The sequence below is a fragment of the Vitis vinifera genome, chromosome 10, assembly GCF_030704535.1.
Source record: "Vitis vinifera cultivar Pinot Noir 40024 chromosome 10, ASM3070453v1".
NCBI lineage: Eukaryota > Viridiplantae > Streptophyta > Magnoliopsida > Vitales > Vitaceae > Vitis > Vitis vinifera.
Genome location: NC_081814.1, coordinates 6,737,569 through 6,748,324, shown reverse-complemented (window position 1 = coordinate 6,748,324; position 10,756 = coordinate 6,737,569). Strand labels below are relative to the sequence as shown.

The window sequence follows — 10,756 nt, the reverse complement described above, 5'->3', positions numbered from 1 at the left end:
AGATTATTTATAAAAATCAACTTTCTTTTTAATACTATTAAATTGACATGTTTGTTGAGTAATGAAATAATTAGATATATAAAAAGGAAAAAAAAATAAGGGAAATATACATGGATTATTAAGGTAAAGGATATTTGGGATTTAAAAAGAGTTAATTATTTGAACGTATCACTTATTTTATTTTTAAAGTTGTAATATTATGTTGTTTTACCAAATATCTTAATGATTTAAGATATGTTATTGGGCTTCCTATCTTCAGTGCTCGAGTGAAAAAGAAAAAGAAATGTTCATGTTTTGATCAATATTATACTTGTTGGGCCTTATATGTATATTGGATATGAGTTATAATAATCTTTTGGAATTCACAAATGTGCAAACTGATGTATTCTTAATTTTGTATTCCTATAGTCCCCAATGGGTAGAGAAACTCCAAACTTAAAATGTCACTGAAGTTTCTGGGCTCTCAGTTGTGAGGGCTAAAGTTTTTCTGTTGTCTTGAGAATGTCAACCAAACACTAATTTGCAAGGCTACATTGATCACATGAAAATTCCCAGACTCAAAAGCTTGAAGGTTATCCATAAAACTGATGTTTAAAAATCAATTTAAATAACTCAGTTATGAAGTTGGTGTCTAAATTGTAAATTGTTGGTCTTTGTATAAAAATACTTCTCTGCAGTCCAAATTATCCTACAAATACAAGCATCATGCACCCTCTAAGAGTAACAAAGAGTAGGGTCTTTCATTCTGTTTTTAATCGTTTTATGGTATTAGAACCTTCCACAAACATCCCAATGGCTAGCTCCCAAACCTCCCAAACCAATAACTCTGCTCAATCAAACGATCTCCCACCCAAAATAATCATGTCCCTCTATTCAATGTCTCCTTCAATCACCCACTATCACTCAAATTATACAACAAATTTTCTCCCATGGAAATATTCCTGATCATCTTATACTTGATAATATACATGGTTTACTACTTAGCCATGCGATTCGGCTTCAACAAAGTTCTTCATCCACTGGGCAGCGTGGTGGCTTTCCTCGCAGTGGTCATGGTTCCGACCTTGGTGTCAAATCTGCTTGAAACTAGGACATACTGCTACTAAGTGGTACTATCATTTTGAGTAGGGCTACCAACTACCAATCTCTCCTAAATCTTCTCAAACTGCTGCATTGGTTGCTAGCCCTGAGATGGTGCATGATCCCTCTTGGAGCAACCAACGACTTGACTGCAGATCAAATTAACATGACTGTTCAATAGGATTACCAGGACTTGGGAAATTGGTTGTCTGTAATGGCACAGGTTTGCCCATTCTTTTATTCCTGACTTGAATGTGCCGAATATTAAAGACAAATTTAATTAGTGCTGCTCAATTCTCTTCTGACAACAAAGTATTTTTTCATTTCTGTATTTGTTTGTCCAGGATCAAGAAACTGGCCAGATATTACTCCAGGGGCATCATAATCATTAGGGCCTTTTTGGGCACAAGTCTGCTAGGTTCAAGTTGATTCAACATTCTGTTCTCAATTCATCTCGTCAAGTTTACTCAGCTCAATCTACTAGTCTTATTAGTCTTCATTCTAGCTGTAGGATAAGCTCTCTCTCTCTCTCTCTCTCTCTCTCTATATATATATATATATATATATATAATTCTTCTGCGAAAAATTAATCAAAAATTGTCTTATTCTTCCTGTCAACTTGGCAAAAGCCATCATTTCCCATTTACTTTTACTTTTCCCCTTATCACAAAGGCCTTTTGATTTACTTCATTCCGACATCTGGGTCCTTGTTCTCGTATTTCGATTGATGGCTACAAACACCAAGTTAGCTTTATCGATAATTTTGGGAGGTTGGGGGTGTTGAGTTTCATTCTTTTACAGCATCCACCGTCAGCTATTTTGTCCTCGTACTCCAAAACAGAACAGTAATGTTGAGCGAAAACATCCTGACATTGTAGATAAGAATTAAAACTTGTTGCTCAAGCTCTATGCCCATGAAATTTATGGACTTATGCCTTGTGTACACATCTCGGTTAACCACTCTTACATTCGAATCTTCTTTCACCTTTACAAAAGCTGTCTTCCTTACCTACGCCGCTACAATTCTAATAAACTTCAATTTCGTTTAGCAGGATGCCTTCATCCCGCATGGTTTGCATTTCAGTTTTCATTTCAATTTCCCAAACATGCCATTTTTAATGAATAAGAAGTTGCTTTTGCTCTCATCTCAAATTCTACTGGTAATCATCTACCATTTCTGACATCTCTCTTCATCAAGCCCACTAGTTGTCAAGCCAATGCCATCACCAAATCTTCCTCTTCTTCTATTGCTAGTTCAGTCATACCTCCTCCCCCGTGAGGCTTCTCTACTTCCCTTCCAGCTTTTGTCTACTCATCCCAAATTTTTGGGTCTCTTCCATTTCTTCTATGTAAGCCTACTGTTCCTGATTCCGACATTTCAAGTCTCTCCTCCAATATTCATCCCATGATAACTTGATCCGAAGTAGGAATATCCAAACCTTAAGTTTGTACTGCCACCAAGCATCCCAATCCTCCAGTGGCCATACCCTCCACAACCAACTAGTACTCAGGATCTAAGTGATCCAAAATGGAAACAAGCCATGAATGAGGAATTCTTCTCTGTACTACTAAAAAATAAAACCTGGGAATTTTGTGGGTTTTAAGGTCAAACAAAACCCACATAGTTCTATTAATTCTCGGTACAAGATTAGATTGATTTTTTTAAGAAAAAATATTTAACCCCGTCATCAAACCTGTCACAATTCAATTTGTACTGACTTCGGCTATTTCAAGATTCATTTTTTAAATTAATAATAAATAAAAACAAAAAAAAAATGGAGAATTTTATCTTAACATAAATTTATTTGAAAAATATCAGAGAAAGGATAAAGTGGAAATCTGTTATGCTAAATTTAAATTTGAATGGCCTTGAAATCCTAGAGTTTGAATTACTTATCCAACACGCTCCTCCTTATTAATTCAAATGTTCCCCACATCCAAATAGATTCCTTGATCTAGTTGTGTGAAGCTGTTGCCAATCTGGTCTTTTATAAGGCAATTGACTGCTAGTTTGTTGCCCATTAAATGATAACTGAACCAAGACTGCAAGCAAACCTAGAAGTTCTCTTCCAATCATCTATACAATACAGTCATCCTAATCACTATCAATATATGCCACCAATTTAAAATTATTAACATGGTGATAACTTATTCCAAAGTTGAGGGCACCACTAATATTTCTCAAGACCCTTTTCATTGCACCAAGATTATGCTTATTCAGTGTCAAGCTAATGGTTCAAGTTAAGTTTTTCAGGTTTACAAGGGACATTCAAAGAAAGTTCATACAATAATGTAAGAAAACCAATACCATGAAGACTTGAGTTCCTTAAAGACTTGAAGTAATCTAAGATTAAATGTAAGATAATATTTATTGGTGTATTTACATCTAAATTATTTTCACACTTAAAACTTTTGTTTTCATCCTTCCTCAAGCTTAAAATGATTGTTTTTATTTAAGAAATGGATGAATCTTATTTTAATTTAAAACCTTAAACTAAATTCCTTTTAAACTTATCCTAACAAGTTTTAAGAAAGTGTATACAAGTTGTTGGAAGTTTCAAATATCAAATTGGATCATTTTAAGCACTTTACAATGAAATCAATCAAGGGTGTCAAGAACCGATTGAGCCAGTTAGACTCGACCAATCAAAGACGCCTTTTAATTCTCTCTTCTAGTAGTTAAGGTGTAAACGATTGAGAGATAACCTCAACTAATCGAGGGTCAATAGAGCCACTTGCCCCAACGATTAAGGTTATAAGCTCCAACAGTCATTTGCAGGGCATTAAACGCACAATGGCTAGTGAATTAATCAAATCGATTGCTCAATCGATTAAGGCCTATTTGTGGGTTTTAGGATCCTTGAGGTAGAAACCTATAAATTGAAAAGTTTTAGTGTATTCAATTGAAAAGCAGTTGTTCTTCTCATTCAAAGTTCTTCTACAAGTACATTGAATTCTTAACTTGCAAATTCTATCGTGTACCTTCAAATCCATCTTAATGTTTTTTCTTATATTGTGAGTTTAACTTGCTACTAGGTTTAAAATCCTTAAATCTTTTCATACCTACTTTGTGTAAGAGAAATTATTAAAATAGGTTGAGTACTTGAAGAGAATGTAAAGATTTATTGAAACCTTGAAATTCAAGTGTAAAGAGTTTTAAGACATTGATTATAAAAGTCTTGAAGATAGTGGAACATTTACTCGATTAAAAACTTAAGGAGAATATTGAATATAAATGAGTTGTTGAATACTAAAAAATAGTTTGCATTTCTCTTCTCTCAATCTTTCTTTATTATTCTTGCTTCATTCCTCATTTCTCGGTCATTTTGCTTTTGGTTGAGTATTTTATCATTCAATTCAATCCCCCCTCCCTTTTGGGTGACTTCTTTAAATCTAATTAGTTGTTTTTCACACCTTAGTGTATCCTACAATTCTAGCTTCCTTTATGATTGTGTGAAGCCAAAAATTATGCTAGGATCTTATTGTATCATTTCTCTTCCGATAGTAATCTTATGAGAAAGTTCAAGAGTGAAACATTTCTTGAGAGCAAGTTATGAAAGATCCCTTGTAATTGAGAACTCAAGTGTGAAGTAGATTTACACTTGATTTGAAGCCTTGGAGTTTAGTAGAATCTTCACCTTAGTTTGGAATTTGAGGAGAGTTAATGTAAAAGGAATTGCATTGAATCACCATAAAAATCTATCTACATCTTTCTTCTCTATTTTGTTACTTCACTTTGCTCTTGTTATTGCTTAATTTGTTATTTGCATCATTCACTATTAAAATCAACCAATAATTAATTCACCCCCTCCTCTTGGGAGTATACCTGAGTAGGATTAGCTTAAACCTCACACGAAAATATCGAACAAATATCCATTATCTATAATCCTAAGCCTATATATGGAACTCGATATTTTGAATCACCATGACTTTCTCATGTACCATAAATGCTTTTTGTTCAATTCTAATACTCAAATCATTCAAAAACACTTTATTGATTCTATCTTTGAAGATCCAAAAGAATGTATAGAAGAGACCACGCATCTTACATATAACATGATGTTGTATATATCATATTCGTTATTAGAGGATAACTTTACCTTCAATGAAAACTCTCTAATCAAAAGAAAAGTAAATTTTAGTCATGCATTAGCCTCGACGAATCCACAATTTCCTTGATTTTAAAAATGTTACTTCAAAACAAGTACTAGAATAAAATTGCAACATATTACTAGTCAAATGATTCCACAATTTCCTTGATTTTAAAAATGTTACTTAAAAACAAGTACTAGAATAAAATTGCAACATATTACTAGTCAAATGATTCCGAATTTTAAGTCATCAAATATTATTTGATTTAAAAGATCACCTAATCTTGACTGGCAACGCCATTAATACAACTAACAATTAATTTAAAGTTTAATGCTTACTGGCAGTAGGCGTCAGCTTATCTCATCTTATGGATCACTTTCCTAAATCACTATTGAGGGATGTAGAGTTTTTGGCCGTATGTTTGATTTCAGCTATTTCTTTTATCTTTATATGTACAAGAATCTCTTTTTTTTTTTTTCCTATTTTAATGCTCCGACCTCAATTGGATGATGAACTTGATTTAACTTTTGGTAACCATCAAGGAACCTTCTCAACATCCCAGATTCTGAAGTCCGTCTTCGGATGATTTCTGTAAGTGTACAATTCAACTCCGAACCAAGAAAAGTCCTTCAAAAGCATAAAATATATACCTTTCTTGGCTGAGAAATTCCCGAGAATCTACCCGCACCCACATGAAGCTCACATATATTAATGCCTTTTTTGGTTTAGAAACTTGATGCCTACGCCTAAATTTGGGTAGGAGTTCTTTAGAACTTTCTAAGACATGGAAGGCGTGCTACGTACCTTGCATAAGTTGACTGACCAATATTCCTGCAAAAATGAAGAGAAACTTCCCATGCTGAGCAATTACCAGAAAGAGAGCACTTTTTATTAATTCACTCAGAAGTTTCCAGAAGATATATAGAACTAAGTTTTGATCGACATAACACATAAATATATATATATGATGAACCTAAAGCATAGCAAACTACCTAAATATAGGTAAGTATCGATCATATTTGTACAGTTCTTCAATCAATATGCATGGGTCTCCCATACGCATGGTTGTATAACAGTGCTCCTCCTTCATCCACTTGCTGAACCAAGAACTACTCTGAAAACTACAAGGCAGTGTCATGGCCAAATCTTCAATGCCCAGTTGAAGAACCTGGAAAACCTGGCCTCTTTTTCTTTAGTTAAAAAGAAACCCCATATATATGTATATATGTCCACCTTTTTCTCCCTTTTCCTCCTCATTAATTAAAATCTGATGCTATTAATTTATTTTCGAGTGTTACACAGCAACAAACAACTACCACTACCAACCAGGAGTCATTGTCGTTGCTATATATCAGCTCTTCCATCTCTATTTCCTCTCAAGTTTCCTTTGCTTGCATCAGCAGCTAGTCGAATGAAGGAAGACCCGTCGCCTTGGACTACCAAGTTGGGAATCAGCTGAGGTGGGCTTTCTCTATTATGGCTTACTTGGTCATAAGAGATAAAAGATGGATGATAATATTCTACCAATGCAGCGCTTTTTATTATCGGACCATCATGCGCACTTCGACTATTTGATTTGTTATCAAGTGAATCCTTAATGCTCAAACCACATTGTCTAGGCTGTGTTTGGTAGAAAACCTTTGAAACCACTAACTCTCCATCTTTCTCTTCTTCATTATTGCCAAGATGGTACTGGTGCATTACCCAGTTTGTCTTCTCCGGCTTCCTTTGCCTTCCATAGTTGGTATAGAGCACCAGTATCTTTTTGAATCCCTTCACTGCCCCACCAACAAAAACTGGTCTAGTCTTGCCTGTTTTGTGCCATCTTGTCTCGCCTCCGTCTTCATTGGTATGCACCTTTCTTCTTTTCCTCGTCCCAGTTGTGTATGCCTTTGAAGGTCGATGAAAGAAGTGACGAATTAAACCATCTTTGCTTACTCCTGCATCATCCAGAATGTGCATATATAGAAAATGAGCTGCATGCCACATATACTGTCAAGAAAACTCAGCATTGATGTATAGGGGAGTTGGAAATTATAACTACTAAAGTTCTACCAAAACAGAAAGAAAATTTTGTACTGATTATTTCAATATGAATCATAGAGGAAATTGAGAGAAACTTCGTGTAGGTTAAGGATGTACCTTGTTCATAAGAATCCATTTTTTCATTTCCATGTCAAGATATTTCTCAATATATCAACATTTGTGATTTACTAAATTAACAATAAAGAGATAGGTTTGATTTATTAACTAGCTAGAGTAAAAAGTGTTTTTAAAAAAAAAATTATAAAAAACTTTTCTAAAAATTAAAAAAAAAAATATTTGTAGTGATGGTAGGAAACACTTGATAGGTAATTCTCTAAAAAATAGTTCTAAAAAAAACACTTCAAAAAAAAATACTGCAAAATACACTCTTCATTTATTAAAAAAGTTGTGTCCGTAACCTAATAAAAATTTTTGAAATTTCATTCCAACATTTGTTGTGCAATTATGGTGTAGGACTCTTATCTTTTCTAGCAGATGCTTCAAGGGGATAATATAAAATAAAAAATAAAAAATAAAAATGACAAAATAATGGAGGTCTTATTGAAAATGTTGTGACTCAGCTAAAATGTCATGAATGCTGGATTATGAATGGCATCCTCTGGCACAGAAACATGTCCACATACAGGTTGAAGAACAAATGAGGATTTGAGTATGACTCAGAAAACCAGTGTCAATGGTAAAACAAAACTCTGTTACTTCCTTTCATGATAGGGCTCTTTTGTTGCCTTTGCCAATTAAGGTAGCTTTAGGCATACATTTTCTGTTGGAGGATATGAGGGATGCAATTAGTAAAGTGGAAGAAGCATTTTACACATTGGCATCGCTATTCGTTTTAATAAACACAGATTAAAAGGAGCAAGTGGGTTGTAGGGCAGGACCAAGCTAGCCAGGGTTACTCCAAGCAGAAAAGCACCATATTAATGGTGGTAGAAGCAATTAAAGTTGGTATTCCGAATTCACAACCAACTTTGGTATTTACTTGTAACATAATGGAGTTGGTCATACAGTTGAGAATGCCCATGTGCAGGTTATTATTTTGAGAAAATTGAAGGGGTAGAAGAAGAAGATACATCCCACACCCAATCATTTTAATTTTTAATTATGGATCAAATTTACAAGAAAACATAGAAGCAGACAAATACTATGGAGTTCCAACCGGAAACCTTTCCGGGATACTCAGGTGAGAAGCTAATCATTTACAGGCCTTGTGATGGAAGAAAGTTAATTATAGCTACTCATTATGCATGCACCTTACTATGTATTGACCAAAAATCATAGATCTAAAAATGGTAATATGGGATCAAGCTATATTCATGGACAATTGAAGTCACCTGGTAGTTTCTCCGGGTGAGTGTAGCAAATTCCATTCTCTCCCTCCAGTGTAGGGATAAATTCATCAATTAGGGGATGTGTCTTATGTGTATCAGACAGCACCTTTGCCTCTAAGTGTTCAAGAATCTCTTGGTCTGTCGGATCGAACTTCACTCCCGCAGGCAGTCCCGGTAAATCATGAATCCCGGCCTGATTCAAGTATAATTGTCCGTCTAACATGAAAATCAACACCAAATAATACAGCACAAAACAATTAATAAAAGATAGCATGAGAAAAAAAACCTGATCTTGGAATTCTATTTGATGGCCACATGAAGGGCATGTTAGTGTCGGAAGTATGTCATCAGCCTTTGCATCGATGACACTCTTATCTTCACAGGAGGTTGAGATTATTTGAATAGCTCTTTCATCGTCTGAGTCATTACACCATGTCATCCCTGTTGTTGAGCCTCTATGCCCATCCCAGACGGGAATTTCCTCTCCTGGCTCCTCCACTTCTCCAAAATAGACTGAATTACAGCAACAGGCAGACATAAAATAAAAAGGATTCAATTTGGAATGGAAAAAAAGAAAAAAGAAAAGCAAAGCAACAACTTGTCTCTTTTAAAGCATGTTTTACGTTAAACAATTCTTCTTCTTGATGTTTGGAAAGGAATTAATTCTCCTTCACTTTATGTTTTTCCTTGAACTGTGTCCTCTCTACAGCTTGTTTCTTTCTAAGAGGGAGATGAAGAGGAGGAGAAAGGGTATAAAAGAAGATGAGGAGAGAATGAAAATTTTCTAGAAATATAAAAAAAAGGTTGCTTGGACGTCAAGTTAGGTTTTGTTAATGTATGGATACTGACTAGTATAAGAATATAAATGCAGTTTTGGTCGTTGCATTCTTTACTATGTTTGAAGAGGAGTTTTGGTTTATTGAAAAGGTAATTCAAGAAAGTTAACCTTAAATTTAACAACCTATATAATGCATAAAGGGTAGAGTGGAGATGGGGCAAGCTGATATTCTCCTGGGACGTTTCACCCTCCCCAGTACAAGGGGGAGATGGCTTTAGCTCCAGCGTCACCCTAGAGTGTCTTTAAAGCTATGTGAAATTTTATGTATGTTTACAATCCCACCAAAAAATGAAAATAACAAACGGATATTACACCAACCTCTACATGTATTAATCCATTTCTTAACGTAGACTTCTCATTTGAAGCAAGGAATCCCCTCTTTCTCTGAGAGATCAGCACCATTCCTTCTTCTTTTGGATGATTCGTATCATATTATAACACTTTCATTACATGAACACGTGAAACATGATTTTGTCCGGATGATTTCTCATTCTATCTATGTGTATATATATCTCTGTCTGAACTGGGTATATGTATATATATATATATGGTTAATTCTTATGGTGAGGCTAAACCATTTCTAACATACTTCTCATGGCCAAAACAACTTTTCTTTACCTGAACATGGCATGACCGAGGTGCGGAATAAGCTGATGAAATTGTAGACTTGACCATGCAAAGGACAATGTCGAGGTAGTCTATACAGACTTTTTATTTATTCCTGCAATTGTATAGCAATTTTCTCCTCAAATAACCCTATGTGCCTTGCAATTGGAGAGAAAGCGGCAAGTGGAAGGAGTCAAAGAGAATGTGAATTCAATATTTTTTTAGCCGACAGTGATACAAGGATTGGTTCCAACTTCTTCAACAAGCTACGCAACAAAAGCTTAAGCCCTAAGCTTCTCCACTAGCTTTAACGTATGGATTGGGATTTGTGGGATTTTTTGTCAACTTGTTTCTTTATTTGGATAACAATACCCTTTCCTTTGTCCATTTCCCTGTTTCACGGATATGACAAATCACAGAACTTGCTGTTCTTATGGGTCGGCCTAAGGTGCTTTAATAATTGGGCCTAAGCCCAAAGTATCGGCCCATACAGCACCCATCCTTTTCCAGGTTTTAGGGCAAAATGCTATTCTTCATTTGTATCACAGATGATAAATTATTGGGCTCCAGCAGGGTTGCCGTTTCTCTTTGTTGCAAGTGTGGCTAACATTCATGAGAGGCATCAAGCTCAGGTACTTGGGGCGGCCCAAAATGAAGCCCAGGCCCAAACTAATCCAATGATAAGCATCCCAAGTTGCCTGAAAGTTAGCCAAACCCAAATTCAAAGGAATAGGAAGACAACGGTAAAGATTTGAACATATGATGC

The 10,756-nt window shown here is 35.1% G+C and overlaps 1 protein-coding gene across 2 annotated transcripts; it reads right to left on the bottom strand.

The window, feature by feature from the left end:
* Nucleotides 1-6,039: 6,039 nt before the first annotated feature.
* Nucleotides 6,040-9,335, bottom strand: LOC100250388 (NAC domain-containing protein 73). 2 transcript variants are annotated; one of them, XM_002278625.5, is made up of 4 exons: nucleotides 9,170-9,335; nucleotides 8,833-9,059; nucleotides 8,550-8,739; nucleotides 6,040-7,112 (listed from the first exon to the last, which is right to left on the bottom strand). In XM_002278625.5, the coding sequence occupies exons 2-4, from the start codon at nucleotides 8,983-8,985 to the stop codon at nucleotides 6,517-6,519; spliced, it is 939 nt and encodes a 312-aa protein (XP_002278661.1). In that variant the 5' UTR covers nucleotides 8,986-9,059; nucleotides 9,170-9,335; the 3' UTR covers nucleotides 6,040-6,516. The 2 variants fall into 2 exon arrangements, with proteins under 2 accessions (XP_002278661.1, XP_010655461.1); XM_010657159.3 differs by having other exon boundaries at nucleotides 8,833-9,326.
* Nucleotides 9,336-10,756: the final 1,421 nt, after the last annotated feature.

Coding starts and splice junctions, on each gene's coding strand:
- LOC100250388 (XM_010657159.3), bottom strand. CDS start 9,084: ATGTCTGCCTGTTGCTGTAATTCAGTCTATTTTGGAGAAGTGGAGGAG. Junction 8,740..8,832: donor AAATAGAATTCCAAGATCAG/GTTTTTTTTCTC, acceptor TACTTGAATCAG/GCCGGGATTCATGATTTACC. Junction 7,113..8,549: donor TCACCCGGAGAAACTACCAG/GTGACTTCAATT, acceptor TGGATGATGCAG/GAGTAAGCAAAGATGGTTTA.